The sequence below is a fragment of the Phoenix dactylifera genome, chromosome 6, assembly GCF_009389715.1.
Source record: "Phoenix dactylifera cultivar Barhee BC4 chromosome 6, palm_55x_up_171113_PBpolish2nd_filt_p, whole genome shotgun sequence".
Taxonomy (NCBI): domain Eukaryota; kingdom Viridiplantae; phylum Streptophyta; class Magnoliopsida; order Arecales; family Arecaceae; genus Phoenix; species Phoenix dactylifera.
The window spans coordinates 5,776,307-5,792,013 of NC_052397.1; the positions used below are offsets into that span (position 1 = coordinate 5,776,307).

General features: G+C 38.3%; 1 protein-coding gene across 3 annotated transcripts; it reads left to right on the forward strand.

Annotated features, from left to right (window-relative positions):
- The first annotated feature begins 2,561 nt into the window (after positions 1–2,561).
- LOC103703281 lies at positions 2,562–15,206 on the forward strand. 3 transcript variants are annotated; one of them, XM_039127267.1, is made up of 15 exons: positions 2,562–2,708; positions 3,443–3,534; positions 3,652–3,715; positions 3,995–4,071; positions 4,156–4,222; positions 4,471–4,736; positions 4,809–4,875; positions 4,985–5,295; positions 5,408–5,861; positions 5,967–6,067; positions 6,155–6,198; positions 10,085–10,274; positions 10,512–10,656; positions 14,200–14,318; positions 14,409–15,206. In XM_039127267.1, the coding sequence occupies exons 2-15, from the start codon at positions 3,490–3,492 to the stop codon at positions 14,601–14,603; spliced, it is 2,145 nt and encodes a 714-aa protein (XP_038983195.1). In that variant the 5' UTR covers positions 2,562–2,708; positions 3,443–3,489; the 3' UTR covers positions 14,604–15,206. The 3 variants fall into 3 exon arrangements, with proteins under 3 accessions (XP_038983195.1, XP_038983194.1, XP_038983196.1); XM_039127266.1 differs by having other exon boundaries at positions 2,570–2,708; positions 3,452–3,534; XM_039127268.1 differs by lacking the exon at positions 2,562–2,708 and having other exon boundaries at positions 3,488–3,534; positions 3,652–3,741.
- Positions 15,207–15,707: the final 501 nt, after the last annotated feature.

A 15,707-nucleotide genomic window follows, 5' to 3' on the forward strand; every position in this document is an offset into this window, starting at 1 on the left:
TGATTCTGTGATGTTATGTGAGAATTGATTTTGTTATGTTATATGAGATTTGATTCTGTCATATTATCTATTTTCCAATCTTGATGCTATTATGTGGGATTTGATTTTCTTTTCTTTGTATATATACGATTGTTCATGCCACATGAATAACACAGAAAATTCTCTCCTTTGGTGCCTTTCTTTACCACTCTTATCATGGTACCAAAGCATACATTATCCTCTAGCTTCTGCCATGTTCAACATCGAATCATCGTCTTCCACCTCTACCATGTCTGGCAATCCTTCCGTTTTCAATCAAACATTTCAACTAGTCATAGATATCTCATATTCCTATTTTTGTCACTCGGCAGATCATCCGGGTACTATCCTGGTCTCAATTCCACTTAATGGAGACAATTATCCCATTTGGAAATGAGCCATGAAGATGGCGCTTAATGCCAAAAACAAGCTAGGTTTCATTGATGGCACTCTCAACAAATGACTAGCTCTCTCGCTAATATCCAGCGTTGGGACCGCTATAACGATATGATTTTATCATAGATTATTTTCTTTTGCAACTGTCATTCTAAACGATTTTTATGTAAGAGAATAAGACAGAGAAATTAAGACCCGTGGGTAAGATGTCTGAATTATCCTTTTACAAGTATGTTTTTATTTTATCCTAAAAGGATAATTTTCACAGGCCAAAGTATAAAACCAAGCTCTTTTTCTTATTACCTTTTTGTTTTTAAAGATACAAAACTAGGCACTTTCAGGCATGTATTAGTTCTAAGTGCTCAAATAAGTTTGATCAGGGTGCCAAGATTAACGTTTCATGTCTATCGCATGTCCAAACAGGTTGATCCATAACATCCCACATGTTTGGAATCACAGAATGTTATCTCAACCATGCCGCTTTGTTTGGGTTCCATGGCCTGATTCACTCCATTGGAACAATGAACGAGATAGTTTCACATCCTTCATGGTCAGCATTAGCGACGACAACGTGTTATGTTAACATTGTCCTATGGGGCCCTACTAAAATGGGTCGGATTGGATCGGAGCATGTTTGAACCTAACTCGGTAGATTTCTGTTCGACGGTTTTCAGTGCTAGTTATCCAGTTGCAGAAGCGACCCCATAGTAGGGGTGGCAAAATATGACCCGACTCGCCAACCCGACCCGTGTTCGACCCGCCATAAACAGGTTTGGGTTTGGCCTAAACAGGTTCGGGTCGTAAACAGGTCGACCCGTTTAACCTGTTTATTAATTGGGTCGGATACGGGTTTTACCCATTTAACCCGTTTAACTGTTGGCAGGTTAAACAGGTCTAAACAGGTCGGGTTGGGCAGGTTAAACAGGTTGGGTTGGGCAGGTTAAACAGGTCTAAACAGGTTAAACGGGTCAGGTTGGGCAAACAGGTTAAACAGGTCGGGTCAAGTTGGATAAACAGGTTACCTGTTTATTAAACAGGTTAAACGGGTCGGGTCGGGTTACCTGTTTAATAAACAGGTCAGGTTCAGGTTGTAATTTCTGACCTGTTTAATAAACAGGTCGGGTTCAGGTTTATGATTTTCTGACCCGACCTGCATGTGACCTGACCCGTTTATGATCTGACCCGACCCGATTGCCACCCCTACCCCATAGGCTTGTACTTTCGCGTCTCTCTAAAATTGCAGTCATGGTAAGATCTTGGTTTATTCAATTTTCAAGAACTCCCAAGAGTCTTGATTTTAGAGCCAATGGATTATTTGGGTTGGGTTGACATCAAGTATGACTTGAACCTAACCTACAATGTTCTAAGTTTAAGTCGAGACAAATTTAGGTTAGTTCTACGATTTAGGCTAAGCACTTTGTCATTATTTTATAGCTGAAAATATAATAATTTGGTTGTTAATATGAAATTATTAAAATCTTTAAAATAAAACTATAAAGCTGGCTTAACCAAGATTATTCATTCAAGAAAAAAAATGTTAATTTGATCCAAGAAAGTGACCATTTATAAGATACAAGTTTAAAAAACAAATATCGAGAATAATATAAATAAGAACCTCAAAAACAAATATAGGATGTTTAAATAAAATTAAGTAAATGTAGGTGAGAGAAGATGGGCTATTAAGATGAATAAAAAAGGATGAGTTTAAACAAAGTGCGTTCGATAGATATCTAGGAAGAAGGAGACAACTTTTATATACTAATAGGTTTCTGGATCGGGATGGGTGGAGTTTGGATAGAGTTAGGTATATTTTTTATTAGCCCAAATTATATGTATTGAGTCGGGTTGGATAATACAAAATCCAGACCTGATCCAGTTTTGAACTCGAGTCCACTTTTCGATGCGGACCCATTGGTTTCCAAAAATACATCGATCGGGACTGAGCCAGGTCATGGGTTAACCTAACCATTTGCAGCTGTAAAACCCTAAACGAAACCCGATGGGCCAAGACACATGATTGCACTGTATGAAACTTAGTTGGCCCATTTATACTGGGCAATCCGGTCCAGTCCTCAATGCCTGCCAAGCCCAACGCTCGGTCATCCACGACCCTACCTAAGGTAGCGGGTTGGCCCTGTAAAATGGGGATCCAGGGTTTTGCTGTCGCTCTTCATCCCGCCAACTCCTCCTTCCCTTGGCATCAGACAGCGAGAGAGAGAGAGAGAGCCGAAGGCGTTCGCCGGAGAAGACGGCGAGGTAACCAGCCGTGGTCCACGTTAGCTTCTACAGCAACTGTGAGTCTCTTCTCCCTCCTCTCCTCGTCCTTTATCCCAGATCCTGTTCCCTTTCTCGCTAGACTACTCAATTTGAACTTATGAATCGTTGTTAGTAGTATTCATTATCATATGATATGCAAAGATCCATACAAGCACCATGATAATCAGATCAAGGGTAACATTATTAAATCTTTTTTTCATTGAAAATGCAATTAATTTTAAGCAATTAATTAGCAAATCAATCAGCTTAGGATTGTTAATTTCTTGTTCAACTGTGTTTAATTTAATGGCCTTTGTCAGATCAATGGCAACAATATGCTGGTTGATTTGCATGTGCCGTTGTCAGATAAGGAACCACGTAAAATTTGACCCAAGCTATGCCGATCATAGTTTGCCATACCCAAACCGGACAGTACTGTACCTGTTCGGTACCGGTATCCGTATGAAACTCGTACCGACACTTATTATAGCGAAAAAATTTCAAACCATATCGTACCGACATAGTGCTAATGTGGCACCGGCATAATGTCCGATACCGAGACGGCGAATCTTGATGCCAATAGAAGTATAAAACCAAATTCTGCATCCTCCAACTTTTTTAGTGCTATGCAATTCATTTCTCCCACCGGGGAGCATCTTTCATGTGCTTTTGACACGGCAAAAGTCAAAAGAGGGATTAAGTCTTTTAGCTTCCCCTACTGGGTGTTCGTCATCCGTGAGGACATGCACATCTGACCCTTGTTTTATTCAAGATACTGCAGATCACCCAGAGGCTTCACATTGCAAAGACTTACAAAACATGATCACAGAGGCTTCAAAGCATGATCAAGAAAAACCTGTTGAGGTAAAAGTACAAAAAAAGTTCTTATTGATTCCTAATTGAAAGTAAAGATAATTTTTTTTATAGTGCATTCAATTTTGTTCAGGTTATGTTTCCTAAATTCTTGTTGTTTTTTTGCAGATTGCAGATACATTCTTCGGTATGGAATCTCTTGGTGACGATTTTCAACATGGGCCAACTATTGGTAGTTTATGAACATTTCTGCCCTAGGTCTAGATTATACTTTTGTATCTCGTCTTCCACATGTTCAACGTTTACTGTATTTCATGATTGTAGTGTTGTAGCTATATTTTAACCAAAGGCTTAATCACAATCTAAATGGAAGAACTGATGTGACCACTATATGCTGCTGTAGATGCCGTGCAATCCAAGCACTAGTAGTTCTGCACCTTATCTCTGCCTTCCAAACTTAATATTACCCAAGAACCTCTTTTTGTAACCAAAGAGCAAATGGTCCTTGCAGAATCCTGTCGGGATGGGCCTCATATCTCTCGGAGTGATGGTAATTTCCAGGCCGTCCCTGAGAAACTGGCAGAAGAGGTAATTCAATTTAAGTTTTTGTGACCCGCAATCTCTGGTTCACTTTTATAATTTATTTCTTCTAATGTTTTTGTTTTGTCATAGGTAATGATGATGCCTTTTGGCATTGAACCGCTTGATGACATTTCTTTCTCACCCAGCACTGCTGCTGGTAAGTAGGATGCTAACAGATATTTCATAACTTTTATTAAAATAATAATGGTTTACAAGGGTAAGGGAAAGCTACCAGAATTTATGGTATAAGAGTTGTTTATGATTACTCAATCCAACCCTCCCACCCCACCTCTTTATTTTTTTTAAACCTTTGTGAGTCATAATTGATGATGGCAGCACACTATGTTTTTACTTTCAATTTACACCTGTTTTGTTGTTCAGTTGTGAAAATGTTTATCTTGACAGTAAAACAAGTAGGCAAGTTTCAGCCTAAGCTTGCATCACGACCAAAAGGAGGAAAAGCTAAATCAGTATCTTTTGCTCTTCCTAATGCTTGTGAAACTACTGCTCCTTCTGTGGAGACCTGTTTTGAGAGCAACTCCACAAGAACTGATCCTCCCTTTGAGGATATGATGAGTGATGGATATTTGGAAAACCATCAACACTCATCATCTGCAAACTATGATTTCAATGGAGATTTTCAAATGGATCATGAGAAGTTGGGAGAAGAGGTAAATTTCTTAGCTTCTTTTCGCTCAGTATTTTTAAACACTACTTATGTGGATGCTCCATTTGTTATTCAGGGCATGTCAGGGTCTTCAGGCCTTGAATCTTTCAACGCGCTTCTTTCTCTGCCAATGTCAACTGCAGGTATTTAATAAGCCATTATGAAAGGAATTTACTTTTCAACTTTGTCATGCTTTTTTTCAAGTGCGCATTGATTCTCCTTTTTTCCCTCTTTTCTATGAAATTTTGATAGCTCGATCTGCGGGTAAGTTCCAACCAAAGCCTAGCGCCAGAACAAAGATTGTCAAATCTAATGCTTCTGCAGTTAGAACTGGTGCCATAGATTCTGTGCCATGTGAATGTGATTCTCTTCCTCCAGAGGCTGAGTCCTTGGGGGGCCATGCTTCTGGCTTTCCAGCAGATCCTCTCATTTATTCTACATTGCCTATGCCATCTGAATTGGCTCAAGAGCAGGCTGAACTTTTCAAGACGTGTACACTTGAAGCTGCAACTTTAGGAGGCAGGAAGACTACACAAACTATTGAAATATTGTCAGAAGGAGATGTAAAATCCAAAACAATCATAAGCTATTTTATTTGTTTGTTTCAGAGTAGATTTTCTGAATTATCGGTTTATATTGTTCATCTGTTGTGCTTTTGTGATCTGTGCTTTCCAGAATCATATAAGTGGAGAAAGAGAACCAACAGAATTATTGCAGGCTAATGGTGTTCAGGCCCATTCCCCAAATACGGAAGAGCTTACTCAGCAGATCCAGGAAGAAAAACATAATTCCGAAACTATTGAAGATATTGCAGCTAGTAAACCATCAAGGAAATTGAGAAGACAACTCTACATGCATGGTACTGAAAAACCAGAAGGTGGAATGGATGTTGGTTGGAATGTTGAAGAGTCTAACATCTCTCAAATGGATGAGGACCAAAGTGATGATGAATATATGGGTGAAGATGTGCCCAAGAAGAAGAGGGTGCCAAAAAAATCAAAGAGGAAGATGGGTGAAACAGCGAAACCAGAACAGAAGCCTAAAAGAGCTTCTGGAAAACCTGATTCCATTGCAGAGGAACTACCAAAAAAGAGGTTCCCTCATGGAACACGGCGGAAGAGACGACAAGGTACTTACATCTTGGTGCATTTAAATGTTGAACTATCAAGTCTTTATCCTTGCTGTTGACATGGAACAAATAAGTTTGATGATTTGCCTTCTTTTACTTATCTAGTGAACAAGGTTTTGCTGGAAACACCTGAGGATGAGATTGACCAAAGGCAGCTTAGAATAAAAGATCTAATATTGCTTGCTGAGGCTAAGGAGCGAATATCGGTATGTCTACTTCTCTAGTCACTGTAATGTTACTCAGCTGAGACAGTATTTCATACCTAATTTTTTTTCTTAAATGTTATTTTACAGAATAAAGAAGCAGCAGCACTTACGAAATCCTTTCCCAATCAAAGGTATGAAAATTATGTAAGGTCCATGAGTAGAAAAAGTTGCTTACTCACATGGCAATTCATAATTAATTTATATAACCATATGTGAAGTTTTCTGCTGTACAAGTCGGGATCCTCTAAAAGTATTAAACTGACTTATATGCTCATTATATTGGTGTGGTGCATCTCTTAGCGTGTCCAAACAAGTATGAGAAATCAAAATTCTTCCTGTTTAGGTAGATTGCTCCATTTCCACTATGATGGGTATATGTGTACATTGGGTACTATTTGTGTTCAAACTTGGTCACTTAATAAATATATGATAGCATTGACATGCACATACGCATACAAATTGCCAAATCTAGATGCTCCAAAGGCTTGGTTAATTTGAAATCTATATCAAATCCCTTAATAGTTCAGGGTTATATATTTTAGTGATTGCATTTATATGGCTTTTTTCACAATGTAAGTTCTAGAAAACAGAAATTATTTGAGCATGGTACTAATTGAGCAATGCATTTGTCTTAACCCTATTGTCTTTCCCATTTTTTTTAAATTTTTATATGTTCTTAGAAAAGACTGTGATCAAACTAGTATATTTCTTAATATTTTATAACCACATGGTTTTAATTTACAGTTGCCCTTTGTTCTTTGCCAAGCATCAATAGGCTCAATATGTTTGACTTTTCCTCACTTGCTAATTAAGCATTTGCTTAGGTAAAACACCAATTAAAATTTAATTTCATGGAAGTAGTTTTTTATGTATTAATCAATCCTACGAGAGAAAAACCTCTTTTCCATGGTTAGTCGTACCGGCCCAAACTGGACGATACGGGACGCACCATACCGTATAAGTTTGGTACCGATATCTGATATGGGTGGCGTATTGACACTCGGTACGCTGAAAGTATCCCGTATCGTACTGTACTGATACTCGGTACGCCGAAAGGACTTTGTAGTATCGTACTGTACAGACACAGTGCTAGTGTGACACCACTACGGCGTCCGGTAATGAAATGACGAATTTTGCTCTTTCCTCTCCAAAAACTTTCCAAATAGATGGGAAAAAGAAAAGAAGAAGAAATGAAACTGTATCGTATCCCCTGATCTAAATGCCCTTTGAAAAGAAAAGGAATAAATGAGAGACTCCCCCACCCCTTAACTCTGTGTCAGCATATACTAATATATAAGGAAACTTCTGTATCACTCTGACTTTGACTCATAATAATATGTTTCGCATTACAATTTGCACCCTTAATCGTTCTTTTCTAATTTTATGCTTTATGAATGGTGTGGAATGACAAAAATGCATTCTTTTCTTTTCTAATTTCACAATTTGGTGCATTTATATTTGTCATACCTCAAATTAATGTATCATGTGCATTGCATATGATAGGATCACAAATACTGAAAACCATTGATGGAACCATATGCCGTATTATACACTGAAGTTAAAAAGGGATGGTACAACATATGACCACAATTTAATTCTTTATCTTGGCATCTTGGTGGATGACATCCCAAGATGAGCTGAGATATTGGTTTATCTCAATTGAGATGGCAGTTTGAAGAATTTTGAAACTGGCTGAGATATTCCTTTAACTTGGTTAGTATTTAACGATTGAGACATCAAAACATCAGCTGATATTAAACAAAATCCACCTATAACAAACTCTTTCTTGTTGGTTAGTCTTCATAAGTCTTTATCTCTATACGAGTCGGATTATAGTTATTATGTTCCCACCAGCAAAAATTGTCAGGCCCATCACACTTTCTTTTATCAAGCATGAGGAAACATCTATAATGCCCATGCATAAGTTGATTAATGCCCAAAGCACTTATTAGTAGTAAAATACCCGTTATCATGACTTCTGTTGTAGCATATGACTGAGATAACATGATGTAACTTACCAGCATAATTATCTCATTCATTGTCGTTAATCTATGGTTATTGACAATATATTTCGTTTATTTAGTTGGACATGTTCGAGTTCTGTTTCATTCTAGATTTAAGCAGGACAATACCATAAGATCATTTGTCACTAAGTCATTTCTGTTAGATAATATGGTTTAGATGAGAAGTATTTTGGTCCATACTAGGCAAACTTCCTTCTCCCCTTCTTTCCTCCTCCCAAGCTTTGCTCTTTGTAGTTTCAATCCTATTCCCAGCCACTAGAACATTCTAAATACCTTTTCATACCTGAAGATATCCAATGCCCCTAAATTAACAAAGTTCAGTTTTCTAGGGATGCATCATTAAGAGCCAGCAAAGTCACTTAAAATGTCAATCGTAATTACTTTATTTCCTAAACTGATTTGTTTGTAAAATAGAACAAATAGATAGTAATCCCACTTAAGCTATGATCCATAACCCTACAAAAGGAATATAGCGTTCAAATCAATCAAAACAAACAAAATTAAAATAAGATTGTAAGTGATCTGATAGACAATTGTTACATTGATATAAAAATAACATTGCTTTTTTTCCCCCATTTTTGCTCCTCCTGCCACCCCCTCAAACACATACATCAAAAAAAGAAAACAAAACCCTGCAGTCGTGGGACAGATGTTGTTTTGTCATTCACCTGAAACCACGAAGATAAATTATCTTGTCTTGGTCTTACTTCAGTTAGGGGTCCAAATGGTATCAATTTTGTGATGGCACTTCGCCATGCACATGCATAGAAAGATATGCAAGTCTTAAAAAGGAATTATGATTAGCGTGCCAAGGTATTCCTATGTTTTATGACAGCCAATTTTAATGCTTCATACCGATTTAACAAAAAATGTTTTGAAACAAATTGGATAAATAGAGGATCATGAGTCATCCTAGATTTATATGCTGATTGCTATTTAACGAGTGTATTGAATAGTTCAAGTAAAATGTCTTGTAAACTAGCTTCGCACAACTGTATTACATATTAATAATGCAAATAAACTTCTACTTGTGACAAGACCTATGGAAGAATGTGTAATTGTGCATGTTAACAATACACAGTAGATTTATACACATACTACTTGTACTGTCACAGCCTCATATATTGGTTGTATTGTGTAAGTATTCATGCTACTGTTTATCTTGATTTCTAACCTTTGATTCAATGTAGAATATGACAATATCTTGTCATTATCATATCTAATAAGTAGAATGGTCCTTAAAATTCTGACAACAATATTAAAACAAAATAAAGTAAAAAAATTAATATGGAAGGGCTCAATATCATTCAAATAAAAATAAGCTTGTTCAAGATGGTTGGGAAGGGGTTCAACATTGGAAAGTAGGGTGCAAGCCACTGATGTCTATTGCATATCAATAAGGACTATCTGTAGGGTGATAAATAAGGAACCACCCACTGCGCTAACAACTTGCAGAGGCGGTACATTTTGTGGATTTGATATGATACTGATTTATACTTAAATTCCTTCTTTAACTACAAACAGTGTATAAGCTAGCATTTCTTTGCTAACTCCTCATTCTTCCCTCCATTCATGCCTTCTATGATAAAGGATAGAGTTCAAAATAAGGAGGTGATCATCTAAATAGAAAATAAAAGGCAAGAAATTTAAGATAATGTTGTTATATGCAATGTCAGCAAAGATGGCCAAGATGGGGAACATCTTTTCTGTTGTGCTTGAAATATCAAAAAGAACGAAGAGTAAACTAGAAAGGACTTGGAAAGAAATAGTGAGATACATGTAATGCATCTGCTCTTCATTATTTTTTGATATAAATGTTCAAAAGATCTATATATAGCTATCCCCTAATAATTGGTCCGATGGATCTTTCAATTTCAGGTAACTTTGGAAATTTATCAATTAATTTTACTCCCTTTTTCCCAAAAAGTCATCTTTTTTACTTTTTGATCATTACCTACTTTTATTCGCTAACATTTAGTTTCCTGTATAGCAGTACTGGTTCCTTTTCTAGTAGAACCCATCTTGATGAAGACAATTTTTTCGAAGAGGAGATAGAACAAAACCTTGATGGTGAAGGAAATCATAGCATTCAACCAAATTCTACAAAATTGAATTACCATTCCTACATGAATAGGCCGCAATCAGTGAGATGGTCAAAAGCAGATACAGAGCTGTTTTACCAGGTAACTGATAAATTAAACTATGTCTTAACTTTTTCTTGTGTTTATAAAAGATTTTATAATCTGAAAATCAATAACATGAACTTACAGTTTTTTCTTGAAGAAGTTGAATTTGTATTTAACTTTTTGTGCTTTATCTATAATATCTCAGCCTTTTTGGTTTAGGTTCCTGTCATGTTACATTCCGTTTAGCAATATTGTATGTTGTGGTTATTTGTATTCTGATCGGATATGGTTCAGGCTATTCGTCAATTTGGAACAGATTTTGCAATGATACAACAACTGTTCCCTAATCGTACACGCCATCAAGTAAAACTGAAGTTTAAGAATGAAGAGCGCAAGCATCCTTTGCAAGTTCATGATTCTTTAGTCCATCGCTCCAAAGGTGAGGACACGCTTCATTGCTTCTTGTCATTGTTTAAATTTTCCTACCTATCAGCTCATGTTTGAATTTCACATGGAAGGCTAGAACTGACTCTGCTTTGAAATTATAAGGTATTTTTACTGACAATGCACTTTTTTTACTGGTATTGAATGTTAGATGATGCCATTGTGCTTAAGGACATTGTGTTCTGCAGCAAGTTCTTGTATGTTATCTTTGCCTGCAAGACCCTTCTAACAGTCTAATCCATCATAATATATGTATTATATTTTGATTGAAGAATTCATAATTTAGAATGAATAATCTGAGCTTAGTCTTTGTAATGAGATCAGGATCAGTGAGAAAGCTGTCTAACTGTACTGCTTATGTTATGCTCTGATATTGAAGGAGAGGTGGTGATGGTAAAGGATAGTGGAGGTACAGTTGATGTTGCCTGGTTAGGGGCAGTCCAATACATTTGGAGGCCTAAGGCGAATTCAGTGAATGAAGCCTTTTTTTTTAATAATAAAAAAATTTAATAAGTATAAAATACTTAAAAAAATGATATGGAAATAGATAGCTGTCAAGTACACTATTTCAACAAAGATGCATGAATCTAACAATGATAGACAAGAAGCCTCTTCAGTTTAATATAATTCTTGAATGGAGGCACGGAAAAGTAATTACTCTAAAAGAAGGGCCTAATTAAATAACTGAGATAATGCTTGGCAATACTGTTTGCCATGTCAAGCAAGAGCCGAATAGGAAAAGGTTGTCCCATGGCACTTCATGGTCAAGGTAAAGGAAAGAAAGGGGCCTCTCTATAAGAGAAAGTAGGGGCATTATGGGAAATTCACTCCATCTAATTAATAAAAGTCCCATCCCACCATCTCCCCTTCAAGTGAGTACCCCAAGCAGCAACTGCAACATCACAGCACAGCAGCCATTCAAGCCCCCCCCCCCCCCCCCCCTCTCCCTCCTTTTCTCTCTCTACCACCCAAGAGGGGAGAAGAAACAGAGAGAAGAAAATTAAAAGAATCTCCACCCTCCAAGAAGTCCATCTCCAATCCCCCTATCTTTCTTCCTGATGGCCCAGCTGGATCAGGAGTAATGTGAGGGAAGGAAAACCAAGACCAAAACCAAAACCAAAAAAGAGAAGGGATGAAAGATAAGAGTGGCTTCAGACATGTGTATCAAGCCAACCAAATCCCTCCTCTCTCTTTCTCTCCACCCAAAACAAAACTATTGTCCCTAACTTCCCAAATTGCCCCTCTGCAGGCCAGGAAACTCTCCACCTCCCTTCCATCAAGGGGGAAGACTCGTAGCCAGTTCCTGTTCCCGTTTTATATGGGGCCTTTGCTTCCTTTTGGTCACGGTCAGACACAGAAAATAGGGCAAGGAACCTCCCAGCCGCCCCCCCCCCTCTCTCTCAATCTCTTTCTCTCCTCTCCTCTCTTTATTTCATCGCAAGTCGGTGCCTTTTTGCCTTCTCCCTTCTTTCTGTGGTTATCTTATCTTTGCCTCCCAGAGGCCTTCCTTTGGGCCGAGGGCGGTCGCCTAAGGCTAGGGCCTGCCCTGTGCCTAGTCATGGGGTTTGTCATGTCTATGGTGCAAGTTTTGAGCTTTTGCTTGTTGAAGTTGTTTGTGGAATTGTTTGATGGTGATGCAAGATTGCTTTGGGAAATGAGTGGCTGAAAGATATTGGTTCTGTCAAGGAAAGGAAGGATTTATCAAGAAGGTTTGGGTCTTCATTCTGGTTGGTACCACTGCTGATGGGATAGGCCCAGGCCTGGCTACTCTAATCCAGGTTCTGCCTTGAGTATCTGGGTGGGAATGCAGACCTGGCCCAGCCTCATTTTCTAAAATAAAATTAAAGCTAAAACCTGAACCAGGCCAAAGACACATGGCTTGATCTCAGTCTGCATTTAGCGGAAGGAGAATATGGAATCTTTCATGACAGTCTGTTTGCCTGTAGAGATAGTGGAAGGTAGGGGGCAAGAAATACGGAGGCAGAGAGAAGGGGGGGGGAGAGATCATATAATAGGAGGGAGAGAAAGAGAGGGAGTGCTCTTTGGTGGCCAAAGCAGCGGTTGATGAGGTCCTTGTGATAAGTAGTGCAGCAGAAATTGTGGTCGCCATTGCTGCAGATGGCAGAGGAGGAGGGGGAAAGCCTTTGTTAGACAAGTGGCAAAGAGAGGGAGTGTCAGGTGCTGCAATGAATTGGGGGTCTGGGACTTTGTTCAGGCCCTTTGTGCATCGGGAGTCTTCTACAGTTTGCCTACCTTTTGAATATTCATTCATTATGTAATGTCAATACTTTAGGCTATTTCAGGCTAGGCACAGGCCATGGGCTTAGGAGCCCAGGCCCTGCTAAGATCTTCCCAAATCTAGCCCAGAACAATTTTAGGCCTAAAATGGGCGGCCCATTTTGCTTCAGCTTGCCATACCTGGCCCAGTAGCAGTCCAAATAGTTGGAGAGGCTGCTATAGGTGTGAGAGCAATTTGCTTTTCTGCCTTACTGAAGGCTAAGTTTAAAATTGTTGGTGTGTATGATACTGCATGATATCACTCTTTTCTGGATGTGATTTAGTTGGAGTGGTACAAATCCCCATTACTTTAAGGAGTTTATGTTGAAAATTATTAGGCTGTCATTAGCTTTTATAACTGCTTGATCATGCTATTCCCTGGACATGCAATCTTGCAGTATCAGCATTTCATGCCTATGTTCGAATGAAATTGAAACTGTCACAAAAATATCAGCATGTGCACATACATGAGCCAAGTGGAGATGTATTAGGATTGATAGCATCACTATAATTTGTCTTCGGATGTTTTACTCAAAAAAGATCGTCTTTCATCTCCCTTTCTATTTCAGAATTTTGGAAGAAACTAGGTATAGAGGATAATCTCTTAGTAGCACCAGTTAATGTGCTTCTGCATTTTTTGGTGATATTAGGGTATTTTTCCTTCATATATATATATATATATAGAAAAAGGAGATTAAGGCTCCCTTCTATGAGACATCATTGCATCAGCCCGAGTATAATCTTGAAGATCCATAGGGAAGTCATCCCACCAGTGGAAATACTTGAGCTTCCATTGCATTAAGGACAAGCCAGTCAGCAGCTTTATTCCCTTCCCTTGAATGTGTGAAGCAGTGAAGGTTCTGATTGAAGTTGAAATATGCCAGATGTCCAGCAGACGAGGATATGGGAAGCTGTTGCACATGGTGGTGTTTGTATTAGGGGCTATTGTCTATTTTTATTGGACTCAATCAAGCAATTCTTTTCTTCTCTAATGGGTTGCACTTTATGTGTGTGTTATTTTGGTCCTCAAGTTATATATTATCAGGTAAGGCCTGTTTTCTTGTGCTTTTGTCACCACTTGTCCATCCTTTATAATCCTCTGCAGTTTTTTTTACTTGTAAGAAAAGAGAACCTTCCAACAAAATTCTGCACTTTATGCAGTTATGCTTCAAGGCTTATGCTTGCTAAACTAATCCAATATAATTCTTGCTAATGTCATAAATTCCATTTATGAGAGTGCCTATATTTATTTATGATGCAGATCATGCTCATTTTGAACGAGTAATTCAAAAGCTGCAAACTGAGGCAGAGCAAAACTCTTACAAAGAAACAACTGATGATCCACCTACTTTTTCAGAGGATGCGGCCGGTGAAAATGAGGTCCTTCCCCATCTAATCTCTCCCCACATTTAGTCACACCTTGACTTGTCAACAAATTGCCCTGATATTTTGCTCTCTTTTCATATCCAGGAAGACGGAGGGAAACTCACTAAAGAAGAGGAGGCTAATGGTTGGGGCGGTGAAGTTCAGAGCCCTGTGGACTCTGATTGGAAATTTGAGGCTCAGTATCCGCCAGAGGTTTCTGAGTATGAAACTGTTTTTGATTGGGATGCCAGTGCTTCCTATCCACATGACTTGGAAAAAGAGACATTTGATGAATTCTGAATTGTATTATGGTTCTGTTGCTATCTCTCAATGGTGTTTCGTATTTAAATGGAAATTAGAGAAGGAAATTTGCCCGCAATATATTATGATATTGAGATCCGTATCTGTCATAGAAACCAAGATGAGCCTAAGCTCGGCATTGTGCCAGTTTAGATGCAGACTCCACTCTGGAAGGGAGTGCATAAGTGAGAGCCCCTCTTTCCTTCATGATTTAGCAAACAAGGCACCAGAAACTAAAACAGCCTGGTGCAAGATAAAAGAGTCGAGGCCTCGAACAAATTGGAGCCTATTCTGAACAGTGATTTCACGGCTGAACCTGTTGCAACAGAGGTACCATGAGGCAATATATTTCAGAACCAATATATTTCAGTGATTTCAAATTTGAGCCTAAACATCATGATCCAAAGTTGCGAATGCTACTAATGATTGTGGTGACATGGAGTTGAATGGACCTTCTTCAGCGCCTTCTCTCTCTCTCTCTCTCTCTCTCTTTTCTAGCTGATAGTATATACAGGGTCTCCTGTATAAAGCTAAATAGTTTATAGTAAAGTATCCGTCTGGGCAATGGCAACCCAAATGTATGAAGTCTTCCGTTGTGCCAAAGTTTCTTTAGTATGCTGTTTTTGGATTTAATAGTCTCAACAATTCATACCATCATTGGCGTAGTGATTAATATTTATTTCTAGGAAGCAACTGTAGCATTATTTAATGGACCCATCAGGTTCGTTTCGGATAATTTTAACAAATGATCTAATCTTACTGTTTATACCAAATATATGATTTTGGCAAAAAAAAAAGTTGGAAAAAAAGATCTAATACAATGAATAATGTCATTTGGTTGACCAATCAGTTCAATCTTGGTTTCTCATGTTAATAAATATCTATAATTAACTTAATGAGAGGGTGGGAGAGCTGCCAGTACGGACTTAACCAAATCACTAATCAGAGCAATGCGATCGCTCGGACAAATCCAGTTCCCTATATTTCTTAATTGCTTTGGCATTTGTAAATGGGAGTGCTATTAAAGTGGAGTTCGTACAAGCGCAAATTGAGAGCAATTGCCATGAGTTCACCATAAGGGACTGATGGAAAATAGAAAAGTTC